Source organism: Oratosquilla oratoria, chromosome 34 (assembly GCF_046742065.1).
Source record: "Oratosquilla oratoria isolate Oo_2021 chromosome 34, ASM4674206v1, whole genome shotgun sequence".
In the NCBI taxonomy this organism is placed as follows: Eukaryota; Metazoa; Arthropoda; class Malacostraca; order Stomatopoda; family Squillidae; genus Oratosquilla; species Oratosquilla oratoria.
In genome coordinates this window covers 29,213,875-29,231,374 of record NC_134810.1, presented here as the reverse complement: position 1 = coordinate 29,231,374, position 17,500 = coordinate 29,213,875, and the positions used below count along the sequence as shown (strand labels likewise).

Genomic DNA, 17,500 nt, shown 5'->3' with positions numbered 1-17,500 from the left:
CTAAAAGTGAAAAAGCTGTGTCACAAGCGGAACTTATAGTTGTTTATTCTTGATGAAAAAAAAATCGAGATGAAACGTAAATAATTTAAAAATTACTTGAAAGGTATGAGCTTCATATCGATAAGAGCCGTCAAAAGACGGAAAGGGGTCCCACAGCTCAACGAACATTCGTAGCTCAAAAAAATATATATATATAATATACAAACATATCTTTTAAAGCACAAGTACCTTAATACTATGAGCATCACAAGCTCAACTATGAGTTGTAATTTGAAGAAGCAAAAGAAAAAAAAGAAAATCCTACGAAACATAAACAACTTCTAAAAAACTTGAAAACCATAAAATAATTGACAATAATAAGGATGACCCATCACACGAAGAGTCCAAGAGCTCAACTAAGAGTACTAAGAGAGGCAAAGAGTAGGGGTGCACTGACCTGGAGGGGCGTGCTGACCCCAGGATCCCTACTGGGGTCCCGTCCTGGGGGACACATGCGTTTGGTGAACAGAAGTGGTGTAAGACTCGTCATCGTGGAGGTTTTCGTCCCCGCGTGCGGCCCTCGCCCCTCGTCCGAATCTGCAATTTTGAAAACGGCTTCGGCTTCACGTTTTCACTCCCACCCCTACGGTCCACCTTACTCTAAACGAGTCGTGGGTTCGGATAAGTTCGAGGCTTCGGGAGAAGGTTTCCTGTAGAGGTCCATGGTCATGTTGCCCGATAAAAGGGTCCCATTCTGGGCTTGTGGTTTCTCGGACCTTATCGATAAGGACAAGGCAGAGTTGTTTATGTTCGTTGCCGTGGCAACACAGATCCCCACACGTAACGTCTTCGCTTTCGGTCATCGACTCTGATTTTAGGTCACTCAAGTTATCATCTCATTATATATATATTATTATATATATATTTTTTTTACTTCTTTTTTCTTGATAAAGCTTGTATACAGTGTTCACACTTTCGGATGAGGTGGGCGTGCAAGCAGCCTCAAGTAACACAGAAACACTCCTCCAGTTACGAGATGCTCACTTCATGTCTGAAGAACCAAATTCAAAATTCAAGTCTTTTTCATCACATTCTGATACTGGTTCAGGATTTCAGAGTTATGGTACTGAGGAAATTAGCGTGATAGCTAGAGATGTTGTAGGACCCTTGGCCCCGCCCGGCGTGGGCACTCACCGAAGAGACTTCGGTACCCGCCGAAGAACTCACCCCTTGAGATCCCAAGAATTTTTTTTTTTTTTTTTTTTTTTTTTTTTTTTTTTTTTACACTTGCAACTCAAAGCGTGTGATTTTTTCTTGTCTATGACGCCTCTTCAGTTACTTTCTTTTCTTTTTCATCACTGATTCCACACTATGATTTCAAACTTAAATTTCATTAGTCCTTTCTTATACACTGGCAGTTAGTTTGTTTTTCCTTAAATGTTTAATTCATTAATTCACTAGATTTTCCTGATCTTGAATACTGTTTTTTACGACATTACTTCGATAAGAAAATAAAAACACAAAGCCATTTTTTTCTAAGTTCTGTGATGTGCAATTCTTATGAACAGTCCAATAAAATTCTCCGGATCACCGCAAGCACTACATCGCGACTGACACTTAAACGATTTTTTTCAACAAAATTTCAGAAATCCGAAATAAAGATTTCATTCCATAGTTTCTTTCACTAAAAACTTAAAACGACTTTAGTAAATTTGTAAAAAATAATGAAAGACTAGTAAGGGGTCTGCGTTCCAGGCGAGTCTTCTCTTTTATTCTTGAGGTGTGCATTACGTTTTCTATGAGTTATCATAGAAAAAGAATATCACTACAGTACTTTTCACATTATAAAGAATCCAAATTTAATTTGTTTGCATTCGATATATTTCGTTGTTGACTATCGGAGACTAAGGGCACCTGGAAGAAGAGAAGGGCAAATAAATAAACTAATATATACCTCAATTTTGTTTTAAAAACCTGAAAAATAAATGAATAACCAGTCATCTAAGCATGTAAATAAAAACCTGGAAAATAAAAAACTAATAAACAGACACATACACATGTAAACAAAATCATAGAAAAAATAATCACACTTTGACTCGGAGAGTCCCAATCGGACACCGCGATCCAAATCCATGACCTCACGACCCACTTATCCCCGGAGTTCCTCATCAACTGAATAAAACTGTCTGGCGTTAGCTAGACCAAGACTCCTGGAGTCTGTCATAACGGGGTTAACCTCGAACCAAAGCTTCTGCCACCTTTCCGAAGACTGACAACAAATATTTGGTGTCACACATGACGTCATCCGGTTCCAGATCTCCCACTCGCCCATTCCTCTTCCACTTCACTCGAATACTATAAACAAACTCCTGTGAGACCAACGTTACTCATCGTACTTGGAAATATATGAAAAAGTATAAATATGTATAAAGATATACATGTACACACAGACGCTTGAGTGCGTACGTGTTTGTGTGTATGTGTGTGTGTGTGTGTGTGTGTGTGTGTGTGTGTGTGTGTGTGTGTGTGTGTGTGTGTGTGTGTGTGTGTGTGTGCGTGTGTGTGTGTGTGTGTGTGTGTGTGTGTGTGTGTGTGTGTGTGTGTGTGTGTGTGTGTGTGTGTGTGTGTGTGTGTGTTTGTCTGTGTGTGTGCATGTGTGTCTGTGTGTATGCACGTGTGCACGCGTATAGGTACGTGTGCATGGACTGAAGAAATTCAGTCACTCAACTAACACATTCACTTCCTATGGCTTAATGAGTCATCCATTTCTAATAAAAATCCAATGAAAAATAACGGTTTAACTGAATCTATTAAGATCAAATAAGACAAATTTAATGCCGCCAACAAAATTTCATAAAATTTTCCGTCTAAATATTTTTTTCTTATTTTAGGAAGCCTTCAGAACTATTTCAGTGATTCACGACTTTTACAAATAAAAACAGATTCAAATGTGCATATTTACCAATTTGTATTAATCTATTTCTATATTTTCTTCCATGTTGTTCTTCAAACCAATGCATCTATACGCAAAACTTACTAATATCGTTCAAGCATCTCTTTGTTTCTTTCTATGTCCTTTAGTTCTTTTGTAATAAACTAGGACTGCTTTGTCGATTATGTCCGCTCCTTTCATAACTCTGAGCACTGTAATCATGTCTCCTTTCTCTCTTTCTTGTTTATTTTGTTTGTTTGTTTTTTCTATCAAGTATTCTGGGAATTGGTGAAGGTGGGTGTGGAAGACATAAATCAGAATCCAAGTTTATTTCTAACCAGTTTTGCACAAATAGGCTTCTTCAGAGAAATAATGTGTTCGAGACATTATTTCTCTGAAGAAGCCTATTTGTGCGAAACTAGTCAGAAATAATCTTGGATTCTGATTTATGTCTTCCTCACCCACCTTAACCAACCTGTCACAATGCCTCAACATTCTGAGGATTATTTTGGTTGCTATGTGATTCTTGTACATCTATTTATGGTCTTTTTTTAGTCTCTCTTTACTCTATTGGTCATTCTTATTCCACCTTTCCTTTATCTGACCTTTGTCATTTTTAACTGTCTCACTTCTTCTTTTAAGCTGATAACTTTTTCCGATTTCTTTTTCCTCTTCCTATTCGTAAACATTGAGAAATATGTCACAGTTCTTTAGTTTTTCTCTTTCTCTATGAATTCGGATTCAAAGAATTTCCTTAATTCTATGAACTGTTCCTTCCAAAAGTTATATTCGCTTTTATATCATGCATATCTTGTTTTAGCACTCTCTAAAGCTATATGGAATCCAAGGGCTACATGAACCTCTTGCCCATATGGAACAGGATTTTCACTGATTCAATTACATCTAGTTCTTTAGTTACCAGCAAAACTAGTCTAGTATGCGCATGTGTGTGTGTGTGTGTGTGTGTGTGTGTGTGTGTGTGTGTGTGTGTGTGTGTGTGTGTGTGTGTGTGTGTGTGTGTGTGTGTGTGTGTGTATGTATGTATGTATGTGTGTGTGTGTGTGTGTGTGTGTGTGTGTGTGTGTGTGTGTGTGTGTGTGTGTGTGTGTGTGTGTGTGTGTGTGTGTGTGTGTATACGTGCGAGCACACGTCTATGTGCGTGTATGTACGAGTATGTGCGTGTGCCCGCGTGCGTTAAGGTCATATTTATTCGTGCATACGTGCAGCCGTGTGCGTGTGTACCTGCGTTTGTGTATTTGTGTTTGCATTTCCGTCAGGTCTTACATAATTGGGCAGATTTGTTTATGCCCTGGCTCACGATATATATATATATATATTTTTTCTTATTATGCTGTACTCTGCCTCTGCCTCTGGCTTAATAGTTTATTTTTTAATCTGTCTTTCCTAATTTGGACTTGGGATTAGTTTTTGCACACATCGGTTTGACAAATGTTTTATTCCATTTGTCTTTGGCAGTGTTTAGAAATTATATTCTTTAGTTGTCACTTATATATATCTCTTTGTCTTGCCTTGGAACTTGTAAGCAATTACGGCATTTGTGAAATGCGAGTCTTTCTCTCTCGCTCTTCTTTTCTCTAGCCTTGATATTCCTAAAGTCTCTGACCTTTTCTGTCAGGCAAATCATAAATTAATTTCTGTATTCGACTCTAGAATAATATGTCGAGTCCTTTTTATTCAATTTTTACTTTCTGTACAGGCTCCGAACTACATATTCTAGATAAGGACTTGGGCAGTGAATACCTAATGTTTTCTATACAGTATATATTTGTCCATGTGATAGAAAGATATTATTAGGTCCGCTGCAACAGACTATTCATAGATTATTTTCTCTCTCTCCGCTTCCCTGCCATTCGTATCTCTCTTTCTCTCTCTCGTTGTTGCTTTGGACTGTAGTTTACCAGCGTTTCTATTCTTCTGGACAATCTCGCACTTTCTCTCCCTAGGTTCAAAGAGGAATCGATAGGTTGACGGTAAAACTTCACGCCTTTCAGTTGTTTTGTTCATATGTATTAATTAATTATCCAAACCAGACAATACCACTTGTACAGAAAAACGATGGTTTATCCATACGCGTTTTATTACGAAGCGTCAAGAAAAAAAATATCAACAGTTCGCCACGAAGGTCGTTATACATGGGGGCAAAATTTTAAATGCGTTTCACGGGGGCTAACTTTTATGGTACTGCGAAATATGGGCAGGATTGAGAAGATAATAAATATTGAATCTATTTATCTGTTATTATTATTGAATGTTTCCAGGCCATTTTATGGAAAAGTTTGACCTTGTCAGTTCCTCTGTATATACCACACATCTTCTTCTTGAGTTAATTTTATCTTTATCATATCTCAACCACTTCTAATTTTATTCAGATCTGTCCCCAAGAAGCCTACCAATGCTCTCTACTTAAGATTCATGCATATACATATATGCATATATATATATATATATATATATATATATATATATATGCATATATATATTATAAATATATACATATATGTATATGTATATATATATATACATATATATATATTATATATATACATATATATATGTATATATATATACATATATATATATATATATATATATATATATATTATCGTTCTTGTTACTTTAGCATTATTCATAAATAGTGATATAATTATCTATTCCTTCTTTTGAGTCAATAATGTGTGATTCACCATGGTCTTGGATCACGTGTTGGACTCGTGATCGACAGCTATTTCCCTCTCGGAAGAGAGCTCAGAGCTCATACTTGACCGATCTATGGGTAATACTGTGACCAAACACGCACACATACCCCCAACTTCCCGCCCACGAGAGTTGGAGTAACGACTCGCAGCGCAGCGATACTGAAATTATTTCAGCCCTGGTGTATGTATATTTGTGTGTGTGTGTGCGTGCGTGTGTGTGTGTGTGTGTGTGTGTGTGTGTGTGTGTGTGTGTGTGTGTGTGTGTGTGTGTGTGTGTGTGTGTGTGTGTGTGTGTGTGTGTGTGTGTGTGTGTGTATGCGTGTGTGCGTATTTACCTAGTTTTACCTAGTTGTATTTTACGGGACGAGAGCTATGCTCGTAGTGACCCGTTTTCGTATCTCTCCGCATCCAGTTTATTCTTAAAATCGCGTATAGTTTTGGCACCCACTGTTTCTCAGTTTAGTTTGTTCCAGACATCAATCACTCTATGTGGGAAGCTATTCTTTTTCAAGTCTCTTCTGTAACTGTCATTCTTTAGCTTCTTTTCGTGTCCTCTTGTTTCTCTTCTGTCCCACTTTAATAAGTCGTCTCTATCGAGAATATCCATCCCTTTCATAATTCTGTAAATGGTCAACAAATCACCTCTTTCTCTTCTCTGTTCCAGTGTTTATAGATGTAATTTCTCCAATCTTTGTTCGTATGTCAGATTTGACAGTGTAGGTGCCATTTTTGTCGCTGCTCTTTGGATTCTTTCTAATTTTCTTATTTTCTTTTTTGTGCTAGGTGCCCACAGTGTTGCAACATATTCTAGTTTAGGTCTTATCAGTGTAACCACTATTTTTTTAACCATCTCCCCATCCATGTAGTCGAAGGCCACTTTCATTGATCTTAGTAAGTTAAAGTCTCTCCAAATAATATTGACATGTTTATCAGGTGTCAAGTCACTTGAGATGATTACTCCCAGGTCCCTTTCTGAATCGACTTTTTTGACTTCCTTGTTTCCAATTTTATATTGACCCGATACTCTATTTTTGCTTTTCCAAATCCCATTATGCTACATTTCTTAATGTTGAAGTTCATCTCACATCTCTGACTCCATTCCCATATTTTGTCTAGGTCTTCCTGTAGCGATCTGCAATCTTCTTCTGTTCTTACTCTCTTGAGTAATTTGGCATCGTTAGCAAAGAAGTTAATATAACATTTTACTCCCTCATCCATATCATTTATATATATGGCAAACAATAAAGGAGCCAATACAGAGCCTTGCGGGACGCCACTTTTCACATCTTCCCAGTTCGAATTTTTGTCTCTAAGTACCACTCTCATTTTTCTCCCAATTAAGAAATCCTTCATCCATTCCAGCAGCTTACCTTATATTCCTCCAAGAAGGCGGAATCTACCCATCTCTTTCTTGTATTATCTCAATTAATCTCGAGTAAAAACAAATTAAATTTGTGGTACACGATCTTCCACTTCTAAAGCCAAATTGTTTAGGGTTTACTATTCTATTTTCTTCCAAGTTTTTGGTCCATTTGTTTCTGATGACTTTTTCGCATGTTTTTGCTACTGTGCTTGTAAGGGATACCGGTCTGAAGTTTGTAGGATCTTCCCTACTTCTTCCTTTATATATTGGTACTATGTTTGCATCTTTCCAATCTTGCGGTACCTTTCCTTCTTTGAGTGAGAAGTCTATTATATTGTATAATTTGTCTGTCAGTTCGTCTATACACTCTTTCAGTATCCAATTTGCAATTCCATCCTGTCCATGCGATTTCCTGACATCTAGATTTTTTATTTGGTCTCATATTTCTTTTTGTGTTACCTTTATCTATTTCATTTTGGGTGATCTTTCTTGTTGTCCATCTTCCCAATATTGTGAGCTCTCAATTGTAAAAACAGACCTGAAATGTCTGATCATATCTTCTACCATTTCTGTGTCATCTATATATTCTTTATCTCCTTCACGCAGTTTCACTATTTCATGTTTATCCTTTAGTTTTTTATTTATATATCTGTAAAAGAGTTTAGGGTGATCCTTATATTTGTCTATAATATCTTTTTCATAATATCTTTTTTTTTCCTGCGTATATTTACATATTCGTTCCTAAGTTTTATGTATATTGCCATTTGGATTTTATTTCTTTTTTCCATTTTTTTCCAGGCTTTGTCCCTTCTCTCTCTAGCCTCACTACACCTTTTGTTATACCAACACTTTATATAAATCTCTTTTTGTTTCTTTTTTGGTACATTTTGTCAATTCCTTCCTTGTACTTTTCTTTGAATATGTTCCATTTGTCTTCCATCTTTGTTTCCTCTTTAGTTTTACAAAATCCGTTTCGTTGTACAATAATCTTCCTTCTTTATGTTTATCATTCCTACCTACATTGTTCTGTTCTTTTAATTCAAACGCTATTAGTATATGGTCAATCTTACCAAGTGGTGTTTTATACTCCATTTTGTTCACAATATCTGGTTCAGAAGTTAATATTAAGTTTAGATTCGACGGCTCCTCATTGTTTCTATGAGTATATCTAGTACTTTCCTTAACCCATTGTTTTAGGGTGTTTTCGATGGTCATATCCAGTAGAATGTTGCTCCAAAGTTTTTCTCCCCCTTTTACTATAATTTCTGCATTAAAATCGCCCATGATTACTATGTTTCCACCCTTCCACCCTCTTTCAGTAACTCGTTTAGCACATTCATTGTGTCTTCCAGTAATTTAGAATGTTCGCTATCCGACCAAGCCTGTGTTTTTGGTGGTACATACACTGCTACAAATTTTCTGCTTTTCATCTTTTTGTTTACAATTTTGATCATAATTAATTCTACATTGCCTTGGCCTTCATTAATCTTTGTCACATTTAGACCCTTTTTGGTCAATATCATGACACCTCCTCCCTGCTTGTCTGTTCTATTTTTCACCCAGTGGTTGTATAGACCTTGTCCCACTATGCTTGTTGATAGAGGTCCTTTCAGTTTTGTCTCTACAATTCCCATAATGTCAGGTTTTTCTATTTCTAGATAGTCATTTAGTTAATTGATTCCAGAGATCATGCCATCGATATTTGTGTATGCCACTTTTAGTTTCATATTTTCTTTTCTTTTTTGGTTTAAGTTTCCATTTCTTTATATACCATTTTTTTGTCTCAAGTCCAGCACTCTCCAAAAAAAACTCGCTTTTTTCCCGTCTCTGTTCTTTTCTGATTTCTATCATTGGCTTCAATTCTGAGAGCTTTGTCTTTCTCTTTTTCCTCATCACTTGTTTCCTTTTTTATCCATACACGTTTGAATTTCTCGCTGTTTGCCAATTTAACCGCTTTCGATAATACCTCCTCGGGTATCATTTGTGTTCTTATTTCTATTTTCAGAGGTCTATGTTGTTTTTCTTTTGAATATTTGCCTATCCTGTGGATTTCGTCGATTTCTTTATAAAAAAAATTGCCCTTCATCCTGTATTTCTTTCAAAATTTCCTTAGCTATTTCCTTCTCCTCCTTTTCTCTCTGGTATCTATACATATCATGTTTTCCCTGGATACCATGGACCACAATGCACTTACCTTTGTCAATTGTATCACTCACCCAATTTTCCTTTTCTTTAATTACTTTCATAACTGTTTCTTTTGTATTTTCCCCCATCTGCTTTTGTACTATTTCTCTAAAAAAAATACATATATATTTTCCTGTTCTTGTTTCCATTGATTTTTTATTTCAATGAGGTCTGTTTCTTTGATTGACTCTTCCACCTTTCCGGCCACTACTTGTAATTGATCTTTGACCTCCTTTTTCATTTCTTCGTTTCTATTTTTGTCCTCATTCTTCATTCTTTCGTTTTCTCTTTTGAGAATTTCAATTTCGCTCTTTAAGTCACTTAATTCTTTAATCGTTTGCTCATTACTCTTACGCAAAGTAATCAATTCCCTAAGTACAGCTCGGTAACCTAATTTTAAATCTATGATTTCTTCCATTAAGTCATTTACTTCGCAATTTCTTAATGCATTACTATATCTAATTCCTCTATCTATATCTAAACTTTTACCTATTTTACCTGGGTTTCTTTGAAACCCTGAAAAACTTTTATTCTTCCACCTTTGTTTTTTTCTTGGAGTATCTATCAAACAAGTTCTTTTGGGGATGACACCTCTTGGACTTTCCACAATACTTGTATCCAGTCCTCTTTACGTTGGTTCGTTTATTTTTCTTTCTTCTTTTTCTTTCTCCATTTTGCCAAAACTATACTTTTTCAAGAGCTTGATTTATTTACCGGGAACCACAGCTTACCCATCCCGTACAATAACAACTGGTTTCCTTCGTATTCGGCGACAAAACCGCTAGATATGCGCTCAAACGCTGCACTTCCTTTCACTTCGGTGTCCAATGTGTGTGTGTGTGTGTGTGTGTGTGTGTGTGTGTGTGTGTGTGTGTGTGTGTGTGTGTGTGTGTGTGTGTGTGTGTGTGTGTGTGTGTGTGTGTGTGTGTGTGTGTGTGTGTGTGTGTGTGTGTATTTACCTAGTTGTATCTCACGGGAAGGGAAGCTAAGCTCGTGATGTCCCATCTTTGTATCTTGCATTATCTAGTTTGCTCTTAAATTCATGAATGGTTTTTGCATACACTATTGGTTCGTCCAATTTGTTCCAGACATCCACCACTCTGTGTGGATTTTTTTTTTTTTATCTCTTCTATAAATTTCCTTTTTGAGATTCTTTTCGTGTCCTCTTGTACTTCTCTTATCCCAATTTAATAAGTCTTCTCTATCAAGGACTTCCATGCCTCTCATGATTCAATAGATGACCAATAAGTCACCTCTTTCTCTTCTTTGTTCCAGAGTCGGTAATTCCAGCTTTGACAATCTCTCATATGACAGTTTTGAAAGTGTTGGGGCCATCCTCGTAATCGCTCTTTGGATTCTTTCAATTTTCTTTATATTTTTTTTAGTACTGGGTGTCCATAGTGTCGCTGCATACTCCAGTCTTGGCCTTATCAGTGTGACTAGCATTTCCTTCACCATTTCTCCGTCCAAGTAGTTAAAGGCCACCTTTATTGATCTTAGCAAGTTGTAGGTTTCTCCGACAATTTTATCTATCTGTTTATCAGGAGTCATGGCTTTTGTGATATTTACTCCCTTGTAATTATATTTTTCACTTTCTTTACTTCCTTTGTACCGATTTATAGTGTCCTGATATTCCTTTTTTTCCAAATTCCATTATACTATATTTCTTTATGTTGAAGTCCACTTCCCACTTATGACTCCATTCCCAAACCCTGTTAAGATCTCTCAGAAGCGACACGCAGTCCGTTTCTGTACTTATTTTCCTCATCAGTATTGCGTCAATTGCAAAGAAGTTTATGTAACATTCTACACGTTTACATAAATAGCAAACATTATCAGAGCCAATACTGATCCCTGTGGGACACCAACTAGAACTCTTATCTCTGAGCACTACTCTCATTTTTCTTTCATGTAAGATATCCTCCATCCATTTCAATAGTTTTCCTTGTATCCCTCCTATGGTTTCCAGTTTTCTTAATATTTTTGGTGTGGTACCTTATCAAAAGGTTTTTGTAAATGTTGGAAAACACACTCAGCCCATGCATCCCTTTCTTGTATTATATCTATTAGTCTTAAATAGAAACAGATCAAATTTGTAGCACATGACCTTCCCTTCCTATCCGAGAGTTGATACCTTGACGTGGTGGATAGGCTTGAGAATCTTAATGATTACAAGAGCTATATCGATAGAGAGGAAATCTCTGCAGGGTCACCCACATTGAACAGGTTTTTGTGAGAAAGATAAGACAAAGAGCAGCTCACACAGGTGCAGGACCCACTGTTAACTGGCACGTCCCTAATGGCGAACAGGGAAATTCCTCATAGATATATGGGGTACCGTCATAATGACGGCGTGGACCATTGGGCACCCTATAGATATAGGGCTTCACCGAATATAATAAGGTGACACCAGGGAAATATCTCACCAGAAACCAGTTGGCAAGGAGGTGAGATTACTGCCAGCACCCCTTCATAGCCAATATGAATATCACAACCAAAACAAAACCGAGCGCTCCTGTTGGATTATCGTCTTCTAAAGGTCCAGCCACATTGCCTCATGTGCTTACGGGCAATGTGCCACCGAATGTAAGCACTGTCCAAGCAGTCTTGGACATTAAACAACATGAAGAAAATGAAGATCTATACTTACAACGTAAGAACTCTCTCAGAAGACCACGGGCTAGAGAGTTTAATAGAATAACTAGATAACATTAAGTGGGACATCATAGGGCTGAACAAAGTTCGAAGAACGGAAGAAAAGCTGATACAATTACAATAGGGTCACCATCTGTTTTACTATAGAGGTAAGGACAAAGAAAGATCTAGTCGAGTAGGATTCTTGATAAACCGAGAGGTTGCTGGTAACTTAGTCAAGTTCAGAGTAGCTCGGATTGTGATTAGGTTGTGTAAAAGGTACACTCTAAAAATAGTTCAGGTTTATGCACCAACTTCACTGAGTTCAGACGAGGAAATTGAGTCTTTCTATGATGATTTGAGTCAGGTAATGGATCAAGAAAAAAGTAAATACACGTTGGTAATAGGCGACTTTAATGCTAAAGTGGGAAAGAAGATGGGAGATGAGTCGTGCATTGGAAAGTTTGGAGTAAATGAAAGAAATTATAGAGGCGAGATTTTAGTCAATTTTGCAAAACTACAACATGAGGATAATGAACACTTTCTTCCAAAAGCGTGTAGGTCGTAAACGGACCTGGAAAACTCCAAATGGAGATGAGAACAAGAGCGTTAGCAATGTTACGGTCATAAAAATCAACATAGGTAGTGACCATAGAATGATAGGTTACACAGCTAAATTTAATTTCAGAGCCGAGAGAAATAAACTAGTTTTAAAAAAGAAAAGCAGCCTTACAAAGGTTAAGGATAATAATAAGAAATTTCAGTTAGAAATTAAAGATAGATTCGAAGTTCTAAGATCCAGCGAAGACACCGTCGAAGATATGAATTTAAATTTAGTGAATATCATTTGGGCATCGGCAGAAAAAGTAGGGAATACAAAAATTATTTAATTAAAGAAAATAGATACTCTAAAGCTACAAATGACCTAATTACAAAAAGGACCATGGAGATTAAAAGCAGGAAAGACGAAATACAAAGATTAGTATTAAACAAGCTTATCAACAAAGGCAAAGATCAGAGAAAAAAAGAGAAATATGGATGAAATAGAGGAAATTATTTGGAAAGGCAAAAGTATTAAAGGAACCGAGCGCAGACATGCTTTAGGAAGACAGTAAATGATATGTTTGAAAGATAGAAATGGAGAAATCATTAACTGCAGAGACAGAATGGTAAAAAGAGTAGAAGAATTTTATCAAGAGCTTTACTCGTCGAAGACCGTAGTTGAGTCAGTAAATTCGTCTGTAGACGTTATTAGTGTACCAGAGATTACAAAGGAAGAAGTAGAGATTGCTTTAAAAAATATGAAACGAGGAAAAGCACCCGGGGAAGATGGTATATCTATAGATCCGTTGAAAGAAGCAGGGAAAGAAGTTCATATTAAGTTAACTCAGTTGTACACCCAGTGCTTACGTTAGGAAAGCGTTCCTGAATCGTGGTGCAATGTTATAGTAATTTTGCTTTATAAAAAAGGAGATCAGAAGGACCTTAGTAACTATCGACCAATTAGCTTGCTATCAAATATATATATTCTCCAAATAGACTAATTCAAGTTTAAATGGAAACCAACCGAGAGAACAGGCAGGCTTTAGGAGCGGATATTCGACTCTAGACCATTTGCAGGCGATGAACCAACTAATCGAGAAAACGACAGAGCACAATATACTTTTTTGTTTAGCTTCTGTAGATTACGAGACAGCCTTTGACTCGGTAGAACAGATAGCCGTACTAAACTCGTTACGCAAGCAGGATACAACCGAACAGATCCTAAAGGTTTTAGAATAGGTTTATGTGAAAGGTATCGCTATAATTCAACTACATAAAGATACAGAAAAGATCAAGATCGAGATAGGAGTACGACAAGGCGATTCCATTTCACCAAATTTATTTACAGCTTGCTCGGAAGAGATTTTCAAAAGGTTGAGTTAGGAAGAGAAAGGTTTGAAGATGGCGAATATTTGAACCACCTAAGGTTTGCAGATGACATTATTCTTATTTCAGAAAGAGCAGACGATTTGCAAGATATGCTAAGTGATCTGAACAAGGAAAGTCTCATAGTAGGTTTAAAAATAAATGAGAACCAAAGTAATGTTCAACACGAAAGTTCAGAGTAAAGAGATAATATTTGATGATGAGAGTCTTTAGGAAGTTGAAGAGTATAATTATTTAGGCCAGATGGAGAAAGTGACCAAAGATCATGATAATGAAATAAAAAGACGTATTACAATTGGTTGGAAAGTGTTTGGTAAATATATTAAAATCCTGAGAGGCTCTCTACCTTTATGTTTGAAACGTAAAGTTTACAATCAATGCATTCTACCAGCAATAATCTACGGGTGTAAGACTTGAAAACTAACGAAAGCGATGGAAACAAAACGAAGGACTGCACAGAGGAGATTGGAGACATCAATGATAGGAATAACACTGAGAGACCGAAAGAGAGCAAGTTGGGTGAGAGAGCAAAATATAGTAAAAGATATTGTGAAGGCAGTAAAAGAGAGGAAGTGGAATTGGGCAGGTAAGTTAGTGCGAACGACTGATGAGCGATGGACCAAGTGTGTTACCGAGTGGACGCCGCGAGATGGGAAACGTGGAAGAGGGAGACCAAACAGAAGGTGGAGAGACGAGATCGAGAAGTTTACAGGAGTTACGTGGCAGAAGATGCCGCGGTCGTGTGATTCATGGAATGCTATGAAGGAGGCATTTGTTCAGCAGTGGACTCAGGATGGCTGATTTGATTTGATTTGATTTGACTTTCCCTGTCCAAATCCGGATTGTCTCTGGTTTAGCATACTGTTTTCCTCCAGATGTTTTGTCCTATTTTTAATAACTTTTTCACAAATTTTGGCTACTATACTTGTAAAAGAGGTCGGTCTGTAATTTGTTGGGTCTTCCTTGTTTTCCCTTTATATATTGGTACCATATTGTCATTTTTCCAGTCTTCCAGTAATTTTCCTTCTTTGAGTGAGCAGCTTATTACCTTATACATTCTTTTAGTATCCAGTTTGCAATTCCATCCGGGCCGTGCGATTCCTGACAACAAGTTTTATTATTTGGTCCATTATTTCTTTTCTTGTTGCAATTATTTCTCTTATGGGGGGGGGGGGATCTCACTTCTTTCATCCCCATGCTGTCTATCTTTTCTAGTGAACACAGACTTGAAGTGTTTGTTCATGATTTCAGCCATTTCTATATCTTCAGTGTATTTTATATTCCCTTGGCGTAATACTACTATTTCCTGATTGTTTTTTTAGTTTACTATTCACATATCTATAGAATAATTTTGGTTGGTCCTTATATTTTTCTACTATATTTTTCATAGTTTATTTTTCCCTCCCTGCGTACTTTTACATATTCATTCCTTTGATTGATATATATTTGCCACTTTCCAGATTTTTTGTCTTTTCTCCATCTTTTCCAAGCTTTATCTCTTCTATATTTCGCCTCACTGCACCTTTTGTTAAATCAGCACTTAATATACACCTTTTATTGGTTTTATTTTAGTACATATTCATCCACTCCTTCGTTGTAGATTCCTTTCATAATCATCCATTTCTTTTCCACTTGTGTCTATTGTAGAATTTTTCCAATTCACTTTTTGAAAGAAGTTTTTAAGTTTTCCAAAGACCGTTTTGTTATACATCAGTCTTCCTTTTCTGCATTTCTCATTTTTTTCCTTATATATTTCCTCTTTTAGTTCAAGCTCAAGTAGTATATGGTCACTCTTCCCAATTGGTGTCTTGTATTCATTTTATCCACAAGTTCAGGCTCTCATGCAAATATTACATCTAGTTTCGACGGTTCTTTATTTCTATATCTAGTGCTTTCTTTTACCCATTGTGTCATTGTATATTCTATAGTCATGTCTAGTAATATATTTCCCCAAAGGTCCTCTCCACCTTTCACTATCATCTCTTCCCAACATATTTTTTGCAGTTAAATTTCCCATAAGTACTACGTTTCTTCCATCCTTCAGCTTCTCATTTAATGAATGCCTTGTCTCTTCTAACATTTTAGAATAATGGCTCTCTTTCCAAGAACCCGTTATGGGGGCACATACTGTAAGTCGCCACAAACTTTATACTATTCATGTCACTATTTTCAACTTTTATCATGACCATTTCCACACTGTTTTCTCCCTCTGTAACTTTTGTCACATTTAAGTTTTTCTTAATAAAAAACATGACTCATCCACCCTATTTTTCCTCTATTTTTCATCCAGTAATCCTTATCCATTGCTATTTGGTGGTAATGGACCCTTAATTTCGTCTCCACAATTCCCATTATATTCTATTTTTCTTCTGACAGATAACCATTTAGTTCATTTAATCCTGAAATAAAACCGTCTATGTTAGTATAAACCAATTTTTTTTTTCTTTATTTCATTCTCTCTTACTCATTTTTTTTATTTTTTTTATACCATTTTCTCATGTCTAGTACTCTCCAATAGAACTTCTTTTCGGTCTCCTTTTTTCACTTCTTAGTGTCTTCTCTGTTTTTCTTCATCGTTCATTTACTTTTTATCCATATACTTTTGTTTTCACTATTTGCTAGCCTTCCTGCTTTTGCTAATACTTCTGCTACCATTTGTGACCTTAATTTGATCTTTAGAGGTCGATTTTTTTCTTTTGAGTATTGCCCCATTCTATGCTCTTCTATTTCCTTTTCTATTTCTTGCTCCTCGTCTTGTACTGCTTTCAGAATTTTTCTTGCTATTTCCTTCTCTTTCTCTCTCTCTCTCTCTCATTCTCTCTCTCTCTCTCTCTCTCTCTCTCTCTCTCTTAGTACCTAAGTTATGTTTTTCCTTTATACCATATACTACTATGCACTTTTTTTTGTCTACTGTATCTCTAACCTTCTCTCTCTCTCTCTCTCTCTTTAATTACTTGAATAACTGTGTCTTTGGTATTCTCCTGCATTTGTTGTTGGATAATTTCTTTGAAAGCTATCTCTTGGCTTTTTGTTCCTTTTTTTTCCATCCTTTCTGATTTTCTGTAAGTCATCCTCTCCTATATTTCCTGCCTTAATTTGTTCATTCACTTCTTTTTTTTTTAAGTCTCACTATTGGTGGTATTTTTGTTTTTCATCTTTTCATTTTCACTTTTTACTTTGATTGAATTTTTTTTATTCACTTACCTCGTCATTTATTTCCGTATTTTCTTTCCTTAAGCCCCTCAGTTCTTTGTAAGATTCGTTGTACTCATTCTCTAGGTGCATGATTTCTTTCTTTAACTCCATAATCTCTTGATTCCATGATCTCATCTCTTTTTCTATATATATAGTTCTACTCAGTCTTGTCATATTTATTAAATAAATAAAAATCTTCATCATACCTTAAAACACCCAAAGGTGTTTCGATATTTTCGCTACGCTTCGGTATTGTGCCAGTAAGGGTCTCTGTTCTTCCAAAACATACTATTCCCTGGTATGTTTCGATTCATTTTCATTTTCTTCAATGTTCACTTTTTCTACTATATTAGATCATCATGGGCACTCACAAATATTCCCTTTCCCATCTGATACAAACTAGGCTTCCTGTTATATTTATAGTTGAGAAGTTCCATTGTTTCTCGAGGGCTCTGGTTGAGACGTTTTTACACTGTAATGACTGATGTGTGTGTGTGTGTGTGTGTGTGTGTGTGTGTGTGTGTGTGTGTGTGTGTGTGTGTGTGTGTGTGTGTGTGTGTGTGTGTG

General features: G+C 36.4%; 1 protein-coding gene across 1 annotated transcript in view; it reads right to left on the bottom strand.

The window, feature by feature from the left end:
* The window catches only part of LOC143018425 (uncharacterized), a 265,497-nt gene that overhangs the window by 19,989 nt on the left and 228,008 nt on the right, over positions 1–17,500 (bottom strand). The window contains exon 2 of the mRNA XM_076173784.1: positions 437–1,893. Within this exon, the coding sequence (XP_076029899.1) occupies positions 437–529 (93 nt within the window). The 5' untranslated portion in view covers positions 530–1,893. The remainder of the gene's footprint in view (positions 1–436; positions 1,894–17,500) is intronic.